We start from the raw sequence: 19,414 nt of genomic DNA, 5'->3' as shown, positions 1-19,414 counted from the left end.
TTGCAATTGCTGTGTAGATTTTTCTTTTCGTTTTTGAATTGGTTCTTTCATTGGTACTTCCCGGGGGCGGGGGCGGGGGCTCTGTTGTGTGCTGTTTTTCTCATGCGTATTTGAATTTCTAGATTTCAGGGCCTCCAATCCTGGTAGTAAAGGCACTGCATTTCATTGTATTTTCCTGTATCAGGCAAATTAAACTCTTAAGAATTTGCTTTGTGTTTTGCGTATTCATAGGACGCTACTCACATCTTTACTACCAAAGGCAAATTATCAGATCTCATTTGTGCATCAGACATTTTCAGTTATTATACACCAGCCAGCTCAGGTCTTTCTGTTTAGTAGCATAGTGCAGAAGAAGGGAAAGTTTAGCCTATGATAAATTATATGGGTGAGGAACAGCTGCCATAACCTGAAAGGATACGTATTGCAGGCAAGCACTGAAAAGCAAAATAATTTGTAAGGTAGTTGTGTCCAAAACTTGTACCCTGCCTTTCTGCCCCACTGAGATGATGAACATTTAAAACAAGCACAATCAAAGCTCACCTTTTAAAAAGTTAAACTAAAATGCGTCTTTTAAAACACAAAAAAGCCAATTAAAACACACAGCAGCATGGAGAGATTACTGAGGAATGCCAGATGAAATAAAGAAGCCTTTATCCACTGGTGAAAAACAATGACCTGCAGTGGGTTGCTGCCCCTATCTTCAATTGCCCATGCTTGACCAGTTGAGGAGAAAAACTGAGGTATCCCAGTACCTGCCACACTCCAGGAAAGTACCATAGAGCTTGGGAGAATTTCTGGAGCACTCTGTGTGTATGTGTGTGTGATGTCACAGCATTCACAGTGTTTTCCCCCATGCTTCACCCCACCCCAGACCCCTGAATGTGGTCTGGCAACTCTATCTCTGTTGCCTCAGATGTCCCTGCTAATGAAGCCCTTGTGAATTTACTGCCATCACTGTCTATTTACTATGTATGAACTTAAACTGTTGATAGTTCTATGTTTGTACCCGTGTCTGGCAAGATTGATTTTCTTACTGAATATACAGTAATCATGCTCTCCAAACTACCTAGTCGTTTTTTTAAATGTTACATACGCATACATAGGCTAAACTTATGCATTATTAGATTCCATTATGTGGCTAAAGCATGGCTTTCTTTTTGTACAGGTTCCAGTTGCACATTGTTTAGGACCTCCTGGACACTATAAGAGAAAGTTTTGTGCTGTCTGCCGAAAGCAGTTAGAGACTCCAGCATTTCGTTGTGAAGGTAGGGCTGAAACACAATGGATCATGTTCAGAAATGGGGCATAGCAAGACATTTTCTGATCTCTCTCTACCAATGAATGAAGGCTTAATTGACAGAAGAAAGACATGAGGACCATGGATTTGCAGGGTGGGGGGATGGCTTAGAAAGGTGAAGAATGTTGAAATAAAGGAAGCTGCATTTCCTTTTCCCAGCAACTATATTCTGTATCCCTAGCACTGCAGTACTACTGAGGTAGATCTACCACAGTACTTGTCTCCTTCTGCTGGGAGGACATGTTTCTTCCAGAACATTTAATGCTATGTATAGTGGGAGATGTGGCAGCTTCAGTGATTGTTCTCAAGATAAAAATCCGGTGTCCTTGTAATGTAAAACAAGCATTTATCATTGTCAGATCACTGATCCTCCTGGTTCAGTAATTTTTTACTTTGATAGTGGCTCCCCAGGCGCTTAGATTTTTCTCAACCCAGTCACCTAAGCTGCTTTGACTGGCAGTGGTAGCAGCTGACGTTGGAGCCTCTCTGCTAGTGATTTATCACCCCTCAAACTACGCTCTTGAATATGGGTTTGGAATCTGTAAGCATTTCTCTGTTATAAAGATGGTGAAATCTAAGAGTAAAACAGGAGACAGGGTAATGTGCAGATAGAAGCAAACACAAAAGAGAACTTCCTTTTCAATCTGCTTTTCAGTGTGCGAGCTACACGTGCATACAGATTGCGTCCCGTTTGCTTGCAGTGACTGTCGTCAGACCCATCAAGACGGCCATCAGGATCATGTACGTCCAGCGATGATTGTTTTAAAAGCTTAGGAAGCCAATTGACTTGATGATGCTTTTGATTGCCATTCAACATATATTCTCTGTTGGCTTGAACGTGCATTCTGTGTTCGCATTCAAGATTCAGTTCATTTTTTAAAAAATTCTTCCAGAATTTCTGTTCATATTTCAAACACAAATAATACTTTGGTGGATGTTTTGTTTTATCGAAGAGGTAGATATTTGAAATAATTGACTTGTCTGTGTCTTTGTTTTTATACAGGACACATACCACCATCACTGGAGGGAGGGAAATCTTCCTTCCGGTGCACGTTGCAAAGTGTGCAAGAAAACATGTGGTTCTTCAGAAGTGCTCTCGGGTATGAGATGCGAATGGTGTGGCATTATGGTATGTTTGCATGTATTACTCGGTTTTTATGACTGACTTATAATATAATTATAACGGCCCAGTCAGGATCCCCAAGGCAATTGCCAATGATGTTCCATATAAAGACACAAGGAAAAGAGTCTTGTTGAATCACAAAGTAAAAATACCTTTTTATATTTGTTTATTTATTGTATATTGAAAAATACCGAAACATGCACAAAGAACAGTGGACATGCACAAAGAACTCCCCTAGGCAAAAACGGTAATACCATCTGTGCCCCAGAAAAATAGGCGCGTGGAGATATGCCTCTTTTAAGTCTAGTGACGTGAGAAACTCTCCTGGATTTGACAGCCTCCGCAATCAATCTTAACGTTTCCATGCAAAAATGTTTTAGCTGAATGAACTGATTTATGAACTTCAAGTTGAGTATGGGATGCCACTCTCTGTTTGTTTTTGGGACAATAAACAAAATGGAATGAACCCCCCTTCCTTGTTCTGAAGTTGGCACATGTTCTATAGCTCTTATTGTTAATAGATGAGAAACAGCTTGCATGAGAGCCACCCTCTTTTGAGGATTTGAACTCAGAGGAGAGTTCAGAAACCGACTGGGAGGAAGGGAGTAAACTTCTATCTTGAAGCCCAACTGGACTACATCCGCAACCCAGTGGTCTGATTGTGTAGTTTTCCAAACCTGGTGAAATAATGACAGGTGACCTTCTACCGGTACCTCCTTGTAGTCAGGCTCTGTTCTGACTGTTGTCTCTGTCAGTCTTATCTTGTCTATTTGGCCCCTGTCTGTTGCATTTTGAGTATCTTCCTCTCCGAAAGGACTGACAACTGTCAGCATCCTCCAGTATCCTCTCTGGTTGTCACGAAACCTAGACAGGGTGTTATGAGATCTGAAAGAAAAGCCTTGATATTTGCGATCGGTACCTTGCCTGACAAATTTAGGCATTATCAGTTTTTTTAACACATGTCTCTACCAATATCCTGTTCAGGGCATCCCCAAACAATCTATCTCCTTGAAAGGAATAAGAAATTACAATGGTCTTAGAATAGTTGTCCGGTGACCAGGCTCTTAGCCATAACACCCTTCTAGCAGCTGCTACTGAAACCAAACCTCTAGCTGCAAGGATTACAGAATCCAAGTTTGTATCAGCTGGGAAACAAACCGACTTTAATAAATGAGAAACCCCTTCAGTTGTTTCCTTATTGGATTCAGGAACTAACCTGACCAATTTTCTGGCCCATACTATAGAGGCCCTGGCAGTTATTGAAGCTGTGGTAGATGCTCGTATGGACACTAAATGAGCACACTAAATGAAGTGGAACCTTTTATATGTGAAATGTGTGCTCTGCCATTGAACTCTGGTTCCTCTCCTGTCTTAAACTATAGTTTCCTTCCAGAGCTCTTAAATCATTTTGCTGGTTTTGCATAGAACAGAACCAAAGCCAAAGTTCAGGGTACGTAGACCTTCTTATCTCAGTAGGTTTTGGTTGGTGGTGGAAAGTACCATCAAGTCACAGCTTACTTCCAGAGACCCCATAGGGTTTTCAAGGCAAGAGACAAACATAGGTGGCTTGCCATTGCCTGCCTCTGTGTAGCATCCCTGGTCTTCCTTGGTAGTCTCCCATCCAAATTCTAACTAGGTCCCGCTTTGCTTAGCTTCTGTGATCCAATGAGATTGAGCTAGTCTGGGCTATCCAGATCAGGGCTACCTTGGGGTTCGTTGGATTATGGGACCTCCCCATGACTGAAATAATCAACCTCCCAATGTTACTGTTAATTGTTATTTATATTATAAATGTGTTATTGTAATCCATTGATTCTTTACTGAAAGTTGTTTGTTACAGTGTGTATAACATTCCATGTAAGTTATAGAATGTTTCAATGTAAACCTCTCAAAGCTGCAAAGAAATGGGCGGTATAGAAATCTAAATTAAATAAATAAATAAATAAATAAATAAATACATACATACATACATACATACATACATACATACATACATACATACATACATACTCAACCTTGAGGTATAGAACTGTTTAGTTTTGAAGTTTTAATGCTGCTTGTCCAGAAACCTTCACAAGGAGGTTCACAAAGTTAAAAGCAATGCAACAGTAAAACATAAGCACTTCTTGCTTTGTGCCCATGGGCTGATGTGCAGCCAGGGTAGATCTTTCAGGACAGGGGTGATAAGATTGCTGTGCCCATAAGTGTGAGGGTGGTAGGGAAGCTGAGACCGATGAACATTAACTTTTGAATGATAAATCCAACCATAATTGACCCCATTTGTACATGTTTGCTTGTTTTTTAAGTTGGTAGCATTTCTCTTATGTCAGGAGCATGAAAAGGTCGGGACTGGAAGTTTCCATGACTGATTTATGCAAACTGATTGACAGCTGACACTGGAGATCAAGATCTGGGTTTTAGAAACAGTTTTTTTAAACGAGACTCTTCCTCCATCATGTATACACTGGTGGATTGGGCATGGGCCCAATTATGAGAATCAAAAGAGCACGTCGGTGGCAGGTGCTGACCATCCCCACACCTGTTGCTTGGTTTGTGGGGTGAACAATAATTGATATCAGATAACCGTATTGATAGAGCCTCTTGTGGCGCAGAGTGGTAAGGCAGCAGACATGCAGTCTGAAAGCTCTGCCCATGAGGCTGGCAGTTCAATCCCAGCAGCTGGCTCAAGGTTGACTCAGCCTTCCATCCTTCCGAGGCCGGTAAAATGAGTACCCAGCTTGCTGGGGTGTAAACGGTAATGACTGGGGAAGGCACTGGCAAACCACCCCATATTGAGTCTGCCATGAAAATGCTAGAGGGCATCACCCCAAGGGTCAGACGTGACTCGGTGCTTGCACAGGGGATACCTTTACCTTTACCTTTTAACCGTATTGATGTATAAACAGGAAGCTTAAATTCATGATATATAGTTTTGTTTGTCTGTCATGTCATAGATTTATCCTTCTTTGAAAATACATCTGAGCAATCCTCACAACAACTCTAAGACCCATTATGCACGGGGGTTTTAGCACACATTCGGGGTGGAATGACGGCGACTAAAATCACGGATAACGCACGGAGCCGGCTGCAACCGGCTGCAGCTTCGGTGCATGCCGCCGAAAAAGCCGCGTCAGTGAAACGCGGAAGAAAGCGCAGCTTCCGGGTGACCGGGGCGCAACCAGAAGCGGCGCCCGGATCGGCGCGTGCATAATCGGTTACTCTGGGTTTTGCCGCCGTCGCGCCCCGCCCCGTGTATAACCGGTATGCGTCGCGTCTTCCCCCTCCGCGTTTTCCATGTGACCCGAAATCGCCGTTTCGGCGGCCGTGCATAATGAGCCTAAGGCATGCTAAGCTTATAGTGACTGTTCATGCGTGCACAGGGAGCGTCATGGCTGACTGAGGAGTTGAACTTAAGACTTCTCACTCCTAGTCCAATGAGCAACTATGTCTTAAAGGCTGCTCCTTCTTAATATTTAATGTTTCATATTCTGGTGTATTTTTTCTCTTTAAATTTTATTCTAGACAAAAATCATGAGACTAGATCCCTCAGAATAGTTCCACTAATATTTGTACTTTTTGGCAATTAGCTTGCCCTTTTTAACAAAGGAAAGCATCTCTCATGGTAGAACATATTCTAAGGGCCTATAGAAATGTTTATAGTCTGCAAAATAAATAAAGCCTGACTGGGTTGGTGAGAGGATTTGGGACTCATTGCCTACCTGATTTTCCATCCGTCCAATGAATGGCCATACCATGGCCTTTTCTGCTAGTGAAATTGTGTGCACACCTGAATAAGTTGTGATAGATGTTCAGTTTTAGGCTGTTGCTTTTGCTGTTATTCATCAGTTAATTTTGTCCTTCAGAAGGAACAAAAACAACTTTATGTAGAGCATGTGTCCTGGAGCATTTAGGAATTATCCGTTCATCCTTGCCATTGCTTGGGGTGAAACGTGTCAATAGTTGATGAGCCAAATGAATAGAAAAGTGATGAAAAACCATTCTTTAAAAATAACTTTTTGAGTGACTTGAAAATGTATTAAAATTAGTGCGTAAAAAATCTTCCTGTGAAGTACGTACTTATCTACAAAAGACTTCTTTGATAGTCAGTTTGAACCAGTGAGATTGGATTTGCTCACATGCCTGTTGAAGCTTATCACTCTGATTCAAGATCTATTCTTGGTACACACGTTCAGCTCTTCAACTTGCATAAGATTAGTTGATAATAGCGGAAATTATTGTGCGTATGTAGAGATTTAAAATTTCTAACCATTTTGGAGTTGTAATGGGGGTGAGAGACTTTTTCCCCCAGGAAAGAAACAGAGATGGGGAGGGGGTTGAAATATATGCAATACTTTTCTTATCAAACATTAACTTATTTTACTGCTTTAAAAGTATAAAGTGCATGATTGGTAACTTAGCACATAGACTTGAGCTGCTTAGCATACGAAACTTATCAGTATAAATGCTTTCGTTTTCTAGAAGTAACCCTGCTGCACTCTGTGCTATTGTAGCAAGTATATTTCAGTTCATACCAGAGTGGTAGGAAAAATGTAAAATGATAATTAAAAAGATTTTTGTTGCAAACAAATCAATGTTTTTTGAGCAGTTATACACTGATGAACCTAAAGGTAAAGGTATCCCCTGTGCAGTGAGGTAAAGGTATCCCCTGATGAACCTAGCACACTTTAAACTTTGTTACATTGAACTTCATAACATTGTTTTCATTAGTATGTTATACAAATCTGTTCCACATAATATATTTCTGGTAAGGGCTTGGAGGAGGAGCATGTCTCATGGCTTGTGCCATTCAGTGCTTAACACCCACTTAGGTTGACTGTCCCGCCCCTGGGTGCCTCCTCCTCCAACTGACTTGCCTGTCTGTCCAGCGGCCTATCGCCTACCACCCCCTCCTCCTTCCACTTCCCTCCGAGTCTCAGAGCTGCAGATTCCTGCCGCATGAGAGCTGCCCCTGCTGCCTGCCTGCAGCCTTTCCAGGTCCTGAGGGGAGTGGGAGGACATCCTCAGAGTTCTTCCACTCCATCCACAAATCTAGCACCCATTGTATTCCTGAATACAATGGGCTTGGCCCCTAGTTATAGCATATTAACTGTAGATAAAATCAGTAACATTTAAGCAATAAACATCTTTGAAAATGCTAGTCTTGCTGACAAAAAGGTAGTTACTTCCCACCCCCCAGTCATCTGGGACTATTAATGCTTATATCATTTGCGGGGCAGATCAAACAAGAAAGCAGATGACTCCCTTGAAGATTGTAGCATCCTCTAAAGAAATATGTCTTGAATTGGAGTGTTGCTGATGTTTATAGCATACACAGGAAGTATCATTGTCTAATGTTGTCAGTTGTCTTATGCAAACAGCTTCATGCTACACATTTTGAATTGAGTAAACCTTGTTTTTAAAAGCATTTTGTTCCAAAACCCAAAATGTTTCTTAAGTCCCGCCCTTCTACAAGGTGCTCCTTCAAACTACAGGTATCCCGCCACGGCATCTGAATCTCAACTTGGTCTTCTACTTCTAGAGAAATGCAGGGAGGGAAAAAACCCCTCTCTGCTGAAGGATTCAGTGTTCACTTACAATATCAGTAGAAATTAGATCAGGCTTTAAATGGCTCTTTACAAGAACTTTGTGCTGTTATTTCCATAGGCTCACGCTGCTTGCTATGCGGTTATACCTCCAGAATGTACATTTGGAAGGCTAAGGAATATGATTCTTCCTCCTAACTGTGCGTGCTTATTTTCTCGCAACTTCAGTAAGATGCACTGTTTTCGGATATCAGAAAGCTTACAAACTGAACCAGGTAAAGTACTGAATGTGTAAATGTTGAACTGTTGGTTTCATTAGCCGCTGAACTATGCTGTGTTAAGCAGTGCTACACCCTTCTCAGGCCACTGACTTCAGAAGACCAAGAAGGATACATCTCTGTTTAGGATGGAGCTGCCATATTGTTTATTGTTAAAGGAACTATGATTCCTAAAAGGAGAGGCCGTAGAAAGCACGGATGATTAATAACTAATGATACGGAACCCTCCTATTTTCCAAATATGCACAGCTTTGGCAATATGTGCTCATGCATTTCTGGGAGAAAAAAAGATTTTTCTTAGGTCTTGGTGGGTCAGATGTGAGCTTGGTGCTATATGATGATTACCTGTGGTGAGATTGAGATTATTTTTAGCAATAATGACTATACTATTTCATTGATTTTTAAAAAAGAGTTAATTGGTATCGCTGGGTTCAGAATTTCAAAGAATCTTGAAATCAAAGAGTCAGTGTGGTTCAGTGGTTAAGAGCGGTGTCCTCTAATCTGGAGAACGGGGGTTGATTCCCCACTCCTCCACATGCAGCCAGTTGGATGACCTTGGGCCAGTCCCAGTTCTTTCAGAGCTCTCTCAACCTCACCTACCTGACAGGGTGTCTGTTGTGGGGAGAGGAAGGGAAGGCAATTGGAAGCTTCCCTGAGACTTCTTCGGATAGAAGTGGGGAACAAAAACACCAGGTCTTCTCTTCTCCTATTCAATTTTTGCAAGGTTGCTTCCTCTAGGATTTTGTAGGGAATAGATAGCCTTGTCTTTGTTATGTCCTGGCGAGAATAAAATGTACTTTACGGTTGATTGTTAATATATAACAATATATAACAGTATATAACAAAACTGTGGCATTGGATAGTAGGACAAGAATTCACCCTGGCATAGCCTTTTCCCTTTTCTCCTCCTGTCTTTGTTTTTCAGCTTGGTAGATATTCATTCAGCAACATAGCAGTCAGGTGTTTATTTTGACCTTGCATTGAAAAGGCATTAGAATATTGACAAAAACTGCAAAGTGATCAGTAGACCATTTTTTTAGTCAGGGTAAATTGAATAGCATAATAAGATGGAAATGTTCTCTGTGGGTGGCTGAAATAACCTCTTCATTTGTTTTGGCTTTATTGAAAAGACTTTGCCAGCTTCTAGACTAGAGTGATGTTTTACTGCCACCTAGGGTACATCATGTGTGTATTCTCTGATTTTTGCAAGTTCCTTCTGCAAGTTCCTTAAACATGGGGCATGCTGGGTTTTGTAAAACCCTGGGCATGTAAAATAATTTTGATCAAGTACATTTCCCGCATCTGCTGCCAAGTCTTCGGTGGTTAACAGCTTTCAGTTCAGCAGGAACCCCGGTAGTTGTGAAAATAAACTTGCTTGTAATTGCCAGCAACTAACTGTTATGTGAGCAATTATAAGCAACATGCTATGTTGTGTTTGCCACATAACTAATAGAATTCAGCCCCGATTGGCAGGACGGGCTGTTTGCAAACATCTCTTGAAGAGATCCTCGTCTTAGGGTCAGTGAAGAAATAATACCCCCCCCCCCGGCCCAGTTAGTTTAATACCGATATTAAATCCTGGTTAAATAGGATGAAATTGTTGATTCTCATATATCTCACATGAGCCTGAGCCAGTTGCAGTCTTTGGGTAGCCACCTGCTGATAGTGCCCTTCTTCAGGTCGTCTGCCTGGTGTCAAAGAGGCGTAATTTGTTTATGACCCAATCTGTGGAATGGGATCTTTAAGGAGGTAAGGGGGCCACCATCTCTAGAAAAATTTAGAAGAAGAGAATGAGCTAGTTTCTTGTATCTCACTTGTTACTTCCCAAAGACCATTGCCTTCCCTCCCTCTCCCCATAACAGACATCCTGTGAGGTAGGTGAGGCTGAGAGAGGTCTGAGAGGAACCGTGACTGGGCCAAGATCACCCAGCAGGCCTCATGTGTCTCAGGGGGGCTTAGAATCGTCCTTTTCACTTTATATGACAAGGTGCAGATTTAAGCATAAAGAAGTTCTAGTGTTGGTTCCAACAGGCATCCATCATGATTAAATAGGCTGTTGTTATGGGCATTAAGTAACTGAAGAATAAGTAAGGAATCATGTATCATCTTCAGATGACTTTAATAAACATATATTGTACGCTATGAGGTGGCATAAAATCTCGTAATTTTAACCAATCTTGTAATTGGTTCAAATAAATATATTTTATAACAACAAATGAGTGTGCAGTTATATTTAGGAAGTATTTAAATAATGGGATTTTAAATTTTAAATGTGATATAAAGTGGCGGAGGGTTGATTGTGCCATAATTCAAGGTGGCATTTTACACAACTCCATTAAATATATATATATTTGTGTGTTCATTTTTTAGTTTGGATTGTCAATCTTTTAAAGAAGTGTCCATTGAAAGTAGAGGTGGAGGAGAGAGAGAAAAACATTGGCTCATGATACATTTTTATGGGAAGGGATCTGTTATAGTAGTAAAGAAATAACCTTTATACAATTGATTTTTCAAAGTGCATCTTTTAGCATTGCATACTCTTAAAATTGATTTTTTGGTTTAAAGAGCACTCGGCTCTATAAAAAATATCTACTTGTGGAGAATATTGAATTAAAAGTATTGAATTAACTGGAACAGGTTGTTACAGGATAATGTCTAAATTACTTACTGAAATCGCCATCCACTAGATAGAATGACAGTGGAATTTTCTGGTAATTTTGAAAAAAATGTAGCTCTGGAGCCATGTTGGTGCATGTCACGTCTTCCTTTCTCAGCTCAGGTTGCTAAAAGGAAATAACCAGTCTTTGGTACATCTGTTGCTGTATAGATGTTGGAAGGAAGCTCCCCTATCCCCCACTCCTGCTGCCTTCGATCTTTATTGGCCATCGATCTTATTGAACTGATATTGTCCTGCTGAGCCACAGCTTGATAGTCCAAGCACTTGGGGCTTTTCAGATAACATTTAGGAAGCAGTTTATGATGAACTATATGCTCATTATCGTGGCTTCTGTGCAGTCCAATTGGGAAGAGCTTTTAAGCTTTAAAGACTTTTCCAGAGCCCAAGACTACTTCTCCCTACCCTCCATCTTGAGTGTCGACTTTCCTGCCCAGTGGGTCATTTAATGGAGGCAGGGCAAGCACTCTTCCCTCACCTCTCTTCTGGCTACCATAAGGAGTTCACAAGCTGTGTGATCTGCATTCTTTTGGAGTCGCCTTCTTGGTGTCCTCATATACCATTCCAGTATTGGGATTTGGGACTATTGTGAAGTACCAATATTTTTTGGATACAGTAAACCCCCAAAATATGGTGTTTAATTTTTGCACACCCCTACCCTGAACATAAGAGCCTCTTGTGGCGCAGAGTGGTAAGGCAGCAGACATGCAGTCTGAAAGCTCTGCCCATGAGGCTGGGAGTTCGATCCCAGCAGCCGGCTCAAGGTTGACTCAGCCTTCCATCCTTCCGAGGTCGATGAAATGAGTACCCAGCTTGCTTGGGGGGTAAATGGTAATGACTGGGGAAGGCACTGGCAAACCACCCCGTATTGAGTCTGCCATGAAAACGCTAGAGGGCGTCATCCCGAGGGTCAGACATGACCCGGTGCTTGCACAGGGGATACCTTTACCTTTACCTTTTTACCCTGAACATAGAAGTTCGCCTCAGTCACTATGGCTAGTAGCCATTGATAGTTTACTCTCCATGAGTCTATCTAATCCCATTTTAAAGCTGTTTGTAAGCGCCCTGCTACCACACACCAGCAAATTCTCTCATCTCTGAGGTCCTGCGAGCTAGAGATAGAGTGGGAATAATTTTTTACCACTCGACAAAGAGGGCCAAAGAGGGTCTTCTCTTCAGGCGTAACGGGTCTATGGGTTGTGCACTTCACTGCCATTATGGGAGGGCTCCCAGAGCAATATTTTGTACCATTATGACAATTTGTTGACTGAGTCCCAGATGATGATAACCTCTTCCTAAGGTGTTGCTCTTAGAAGGGCAGAAATTGGGGAAACAACAGTTCATTCTAGCCAGGCATATATCTAGTTGTTCTGAAGGTGCATTCCATGACAGCTCAAGCTTTGTCGGTGACTTTTGCATTCAAGCTCATGCCAGACGGTGTCACACTCACCTTTTAATTGTTCGCTGAAGAAAATTGATATATGTGGGGAGTGAAGATTTCATTTTGATGTCTCATTGCTTAATGGGAACATTACAGTGAATACTATGCATATGGAATGATAGAAATGCTAAACCAAACACTTTGTAAAAATACCACCCTCTCCTTTATGGAGAATGCACCTGAAATTTACTTTTAAAATATAAAGGCAGCGTCAAAATATGTTGAGTGGTCATTGCTTGCTGGTTTATTGCTCTGTTATTTTCCTAAATTGGCAGCAAGCTTGATTATTTTGGTTTTCTTGTGTGTCCCAAGGTTGTGCACCATTCAGATTATCTTTTCACAAAACAAGAGCAAATATGCTGTTGTGGTTGTTTTGTTGAACTAGGGTCAGGGAGAGAGAGAGAGAGGGAGAGAGACTAGTTTTGCTTAGTAACATTATCTGAAATCACTGAGCTGATTATAGTTCAAATTGAATTTAATATTCCAGGTGGGCAACTGGACTAACAATGGGGAGGTTGTAAGAGAAACCGGTGGAATGGATTGGGTGGGGGCATGCATAGGGTGGGGGCATGACTGGTATAACGCCTTCACTTGTCTTTGCCTTTTACTGTTGCACCTAAAGAACCTTTTTACGAACTTGTTTCCTGATGTCTGTCTTTATTTTTTTACTCACACCGGTGCACCTCTTCAGTCTTTTAAATCAGGGGTAGTCAACCGGTGGTCCTCCAGATGTTCATGGACTACAATTCCCATGAGCCCCTGCCAGCAAACGCTGGCAGGGGCTCATGGGAATTGTAGTCCATGAACATCTGGATGACCACAGGTTGACTACCCCTGTTTTAAATTGTTCTGTAGTGATATAAATAGGAAAACTGAAAACATCAAATATTAATTTGACCACGTGGCTTTTCTGCTCAAGATTCAGAGAACATGATTATTTTAATATATATGTGCACAGCACAGCATTGTTCTGTTTAACATCCCTTTGGGGTTGTTCACAGCTCAATGCCTGATTTTAAGATGGATGATGTGTGCAGCCCTCCATTAATGGAGATACCTCAACTTTTTACCCCTGCAGATGACGACGACGATGTCGATAGTTCAACGCAGGGATCGCTGAAAGAACCCCCGGTTTCAACAGACTCAAGCACATCAGGTTTGTGTCTTAAAGTATCAAGTGTCTTTTCTGATCAGGGCTTTCTGTTTCGGTAAGGTGGTTTTCATTGCATGAAGCATTATGCAATACAGTTTCAGAAAGCCAACGTTACGGTTACCTGTACATGCTGCTCCTGCAAACTGGGTTAGCTGCGTCTTGTTATCATAGCTGAGAATTGTCCCAGCCTTCAGTCTAGTAAAATTAAATTAAGGCTTTGACGTAATTACACTGTTGTTGTTCTAAGTGTCAGCTATCCCTATTAAATAGATTAAAATATTATGAAAGATGAATTATAAAAGATCTTTGCTCCAATGATATCCTGTACTGAGAAGTGGTATTTGCCTCTGTCCAACATGGAATCCACTGGCATCTGTGTCCGCTGGAATGACTTCTACTCTTTGGTAGCTCTATGACAATAGTACTGACATGGATTCAGCATAGAGTAAGCAGAAGGTGTTGTTGGAAACAGAATTTTTTCCTCCTCTTTCTCCTAGCACAGTGGTTCTCAGCCTTCCTGATGACACGACCCTTTAATACAGTTCCTCATGTTGTGGTGACCCCCAACTATAAAATTATGCCAGTGTTCTTTCACAGAAATTAAACCAAAACTGACCAATGGCGTGAAGATCCATTGTTCGTGATTGTATATAAATTGGTTTTCTTTCCGGGGTTTCTCAGTTCAGTTCTGCCTCTTGTCCCATCATGCCGATCTCGCTCTTTTCCGCTGCTCCAGACAGACGGACGTTCTATCTCAATCTACCCCACAAGGCTGTTGTGTGGATGGCGCCCCCCCTGGCCAAGCTGCTTGCCCTGCCATGACCCCTGTGAAAGGGTAATTCAACCCAGGTTGAGAACCACTGTCCTAGCAGCTCCTTCTCAGTCTTGAGAGCCCCTTTAGATGAAAAGCCATGCAGCATGATTGGTTTGCATTAAGGAAGGGACATGCAAAAGCATTTGCCCTTCCTTGCCTCTTCCAACAGCAGAACCAATGGGTCTTCCTGCAGAATGGGGAGGTGGGGTGCCTGTTTTCAAACACCGTAAGGGGAGGTTACTTGGTCTGGGTCTTTGTTTTTTTTTTTACCCAGTGTCCTTTGGAAATGAAATACATTCAGCAAAGCCAGAATGTGACAAGGACAGCATGAATAGAAAATAGAAATATAGAAGAATTGTAGCTATAGTGATAACTCATAATTAAAAAAAAATCTCACCCATCCCAGGTCACAAGGACTGCTGCTTTTTGTTGTTTTATTTTTAAAATTTGCCTCCTTGAGCAGAAGTTATATTTCAGTGTGTGCCCAAGCTTTAAGCTGGATTTTTCCTTCCACAAGTCTGGGTTTGCTTTTTCAAAGCAGCTGTTTAGCTGTCATATTTATTTTGGCGATAGTGTATGAATGTAATCTGAAGGCTTAGTTAAAGCCATTATTTTATTATGGAGGCTTAGTATTTTTATGTTGGGCTCACAAGTTGCTTGTGTATGAGTGTTACAATATTATTCAAATGTTGTACGGCCTTTGTGGCTATTTGTTGGTTAATTTGGATACTTTTTGTGTCATGGTCCCAAAGAGTTCTCTCTTACCTTCCGTTTCTCAGAAAGCTGGTTTTGAAGACCCGCTCTATTTGTGTACATATTTCTGTCCTCTGTAGGAGTCTGTAAACTTCTTGTTCTGTTTCCTCTCATTCTCAGTAGAGCTGAGAATGAGAGGCTGGAGAACGACCTTCTTGGTTTTATCAATTTTATAGGTGCATTAAAAGCTTGCAGTGACACTTTAACTGCATAAACATTGCAGCTAAGTGAGCCTAACATGAGTCTAAGCATGTGGCCTGTGCTTAGATGTCCAGGTATCTATTGCTGGTAGACTAATGTTGAGATATTGCCTCTTGGAGGTGCCCGCCCTTTTAGAATGTACACAATAATCAGAGACTTGACCTCTCTTTTCTAATATGTCACTAAACACATGCAATGCTATTAAGTTAGTATTCCCTTTGTCCCATGGTTGATTTTATAGCTTGCTGCTCACATGGATGGGGGAGCAAATACAGTGGCATGTTGAACTTGGTTGCCTACAGTTCCATCTTGTTACGGCGATGCAGCTGGAGAAGTGAGTTTGTGTCACCCTTAGATAGGAGTAGGCAGCTTCCAGCATACACGCTGAACAGCATCTCAGCAGACTCTCTTGCTTGGCTTTGAAGCTTCCTTGCCACATCCTAGGAAGAAGAGTGTGATGGGACTGTGATGGGTTTGGATCACAACTCGGAGGTTAGAAAGGCAGGTTGGAAGGCATCAGGATCCTGAGGTAGATGTTGTCTTTTTATGCTATTCAGCCTCAGAAAGGTTTTTTGCCTGAGACCTAAGGCATTCTGGAGGATATGCTATCTTGAGTGGCATGTCTGGTAAGGGGTCGGTTTCCGGCATTTTTTTTAAATTTGAGGTTCAAAAGCATGGGAAGGGGCTGTGTCTCAGGGTTGAAATCATCGGCATGCAGAAGGAGGCCCTTGGCTTCTGTAGCTAAAAACATCATGTAATGCCATGTGAAAAACTGAGCCCTTGGAGAGCCGCTATAGGTTAAAGTTGACCATACTGACTTTGATGGACTGAAGATCTGATCCAATTTAAGGCAGCTTTATTTATTGCTGAGTGTTTTATACGAAGTATACAATTGACCACTCGCTGAAGAAAAAAGTGTTTGAAACAGCATCTCCAAGACACTGAAATTAATAGAAATGAGGCAAAGTTGGTTTGGAATCATGAACCTTTGCTCCATTTTCCTTCTAAATCCTCACTTAAGTAATAGAAATGAAATGCAGAAACAGTGTCTGTTATTAAATATTAAAATGTGGCTTTCCTTTTAGGCAAATAAATATTAAAGATCTTTGACCACATCACAGGCATATAAGAACCACTTGTTGTTGTTCTTCTAGGCAAACAAATATTAAAGATCTATGATGGGAATGATGCCGTAAAGCGGAATCAGTATCGGCTTATTACAGTTCCACGCATTGCAAAGCAGGAAGAAGTTGTGGTAAGAATGTCAGTGCTTTAAACTTGCTGGCACATTATACACTTCAGTGTGTTACTTTTGTGGAATGTTATGTAAGTTTTATTGGTAGAAATGTTCAGTATTTGCCAGCATCAATAAATATTTCCCACAAGACTTGTCTTTTCTCTTGGATTGTCAGTCAAGAATGGAACTCTTTTCTGCTGTCTTTTCTGTTAGCTTTTTAGTGCTTCTTTAGTGTGCTATGCACCAAGTTACCACCGTGGTCTTTGATTCCTCCTTTCTTCAGAGTTAAGACTTGGCAGCCCTTGGGATCAAGTCTCCCACCCACCAAGAGATGCCATGTCGCTCCTTGCTTGTAAGATAGATTCCAGGGAGGTTAGACAAAATGGGTATATGTGGTAACAGTACTTGGCAAAAGTCGGTTCTAGGATGGAATGAATTAAGGCACTTGCCTGCCCCTTCTTGTGATTTCACAGTGGTCCTCAAAGAAAACACAACTGCAGATTCAGGTGCCTAGTGTTTGATCACCTTTCTATTAAGACCCTTCATGTATTGATCTTCAAAATCAAGATTCCATATTATGTATCTCTACAGGAGGCTGCATTGAGAGCGTACTACATAAATGATGATCCTAAAGACTACGAACTTCAGACGTTCACTCAGCAGGCCTTGTTTTGCGAGGATGTCATTAATAGGAACGATGCCACCGAAGAATCCCCAACTGGGTCAGTGTTCCGAGAAGCTGTTCCCGAAGCCTGGATCATCAGAGCCAGACCAAAAGACAATGAAGTAATAAAGATTTATCCCGCTTGGCTCAAGTGAGTGACTTTCCCCTCCCCCCTAAAGCTCATGTTCTCAAAGGAAGAAGCAGGTTATGATACTGTTAAGGGAATACCCCTAAAATCCATGATTCCTGGACTATGTTGTAGAGAAGCTTCCTGAGGTGACAGGATAATATTTTGATTGGTTCAATTTATGTAAAAGAGTCCAAGAGTCAAGCAGATACAAAGAAAAGTTAAAGAGAAAGCTGTGTGCCTCTGCAATTTTTTTTTTTTGTAGGTGTCTTATTCAGGCCTTTATTTAGAGCCTCTTGTGGCGCAGAGTGGCAAGGCAGCAGAAATGCAGTCTGAAGCTCTGCCCATGAGGCTGGGAGTTTGATCCCAGCAGCCGGCTCAAGGTTGACTCAGCCTTCCATCCTTCCGAGGTCAGTAAAATGAGTACCCAGCTTGCTGGGGGGTCAACGGTAATGACTGGGGAAGGCACTGGCAAACCACCCCGTATTGAGTCTGCCATGAAAACACTAGAGGGTGTCACCCCAAGGGTCAGACATAACCCAGTGCTTGCGCAGAGGATACCTTTACCTTTATTCAGGTCAGGTATAGATGGATCAGGGGGAGAAACAGCCCTTATCTCCTGTTATCCCTTCATTTCCTCCCCTGCTTTTAGCCACCACATCCAGGGGCAGCATGCACATCTGCACATACGCTGGATATCCAGGCACATAGAGAATCCACTCTTCAAAAGCTCTTGCACACCTGTCCAGGTTGGCACATCCCCGTAAAGGCAGCCTCCTGCTCCTGCACATGCTCTTTGAAAATGTGCGTGGGATTTCCTGACTGATAGGCTTATAAAGGGACTAGCTGAGATGCTGCCTCTTATCTTGACATATTCTAATGGGCAGCTTTTGTAATCTGGCTGGGGAGAATGGCTGGTAAGAGGAAGTTGGTCTTGGAGGACGAGGATATAGTTCCCACACTTTGACGCAAGCTCGGCCCTCACACTCCATGAGATAAAAGCGCGGTCCGGAGGATAAGGTTGCTAGCAAGTGGAGCTGAGCATCTCTGGGGAGCCAACGCCTACAAAGAAAAATTGTATAACTTGGGAAATATGTAAGCAGCGGGGGAAAGTTCCAGGTGGGGCCAATCCAGATAGGGGTCACTAAAAAACTGAAATTAAGCCAAACTGTAATAGTTCATTAGTTTGCATGCCTAAGGAGAAAAGTGGCATAGCAATATCTCAGTGAATAAATTAACTTAATTACAGTGCCTATGGTGAATTAGGAACACATATCCATTTTAGAAAGTCATACTAAGGGTTTTAGATGCCTTTACTTTAAAAAAAAAATAGCTTAGGTTTAAACATGCATATCTGCTGCAGTCATCTGTGCAAACTATAGTGATGGATTTTAAAGACCAGTATTCATAAAACTGACAGAGTGAATGCAGTGTAGTGAATGGTCCTTTACTAAGCAGTGGCAAAACAGGAGTTCCTGTTAATATTCCTCCAGCCACCGCCCACCTTAAACAAATGATGTTTTCCCTTCTAGGGTTGGAATGGCCTGTGTCTCAATACGAATAAAGAAAGAAAGCACTACCCAGATGGTAATTAACGAAGTCCTCCCATTACTAGGATACCAAGTAAGCAGTAATGGATATTTTTTCCTTCTCCCCCTGCCCCCAGTTTAGTCTGTGTGTAATTATATTATTCAAATCTGGATTCAGTAGTATATTTCTAGGTTTGAGTTAGATGCTTAACATTAAACATTTCTTATAGTACAGTATGAGTTTTGGCCCTGTATCAATACCCTGATGAAGGGAGAGGAAAGTAGGGCTTTGCCTTAAAGATGTACAAAGAAAAAAAATTACAAAAGGATTTCATAATTTCTCCTTATCCTTAATACAGATACATCTACAAACCATTTATACTTGACCCATTCTAAGAGCCATCCTGACAGGTATAAGTTGAGAGCTTTGCATTTTCTACAGATCAATATGGGCTTTGGCCCTATAACAATACACCAATAAAAAAAAAATAATAAGGGGGGAAAGCCCCATTTTATATTTCTAACGCTAACGATTATATTACCTATATGCCTACTAAGAAAAAGAAACAAGAGAGAAAAA

General features: G+C 41.6%; 1 protein-coding gene across 2 annotated transcripts in view; it reads left to right on the top strand.

Annotated features, from left to right (window-relative positions):
* Positions 1-19,414, top strand: part of DGKQ (diacylglycerol kinase theta) — a 130,692-nt gene that overhangs the window by 77,355 nt on the left and 33,923 nt on the right. For both annotated transcript variants that reach the window (XM_077345597.1, XM_077345596.1), the window contains exons 3-10: positions 1,166-1,265; positions 1,953-2,038; positions 2,301-2,426; positions 8,085-8,238; positions 13,435-13,512; positions 16,432-16,532; positions 17,106-17,329; positions 18,838-18,928. In XM_077345597.1, coding sequence (XP_077201712.1) covers positions 1,166-1,265; positions 1,953-2,038; positions 2,301-2,426; positions 8,085-8,238; positions 13,435-13,512; positions 16,432-16,532; positions 17,106-17,329; positions 18,838-18,928 — 960 coding nt within the window. The remainder of the gene's footprint in view (positions 1-1,165; positions 1,266-1,952; positions 2,039-2,300; positions 2,427-8,084; positions 8,239-13,434; positions 13,513-16,431; positions 16,533-17,105; positions 17,330-18,837; positions 18,929-19,414) is intronic.

The sequence above is a fragment of the Paroedura picta genome, chromosome 7 (assembly GCF_049243985.1).
Source record: "Paroedura picta isolate Pp20150507F chromosome 7, Ppicta_v3.0, whole genome shotgun sequence".
In the NCBI taxonomy this organism is placed as follows: Eukaryota; Metazoa; Chordata; class Lepidosauria; order Squamata; family Gekkonidae; genus Paroedura; species Paroedura picta.
This window is presented reverse-complemented; position numbering and strand designations above follow the sequence as displayed.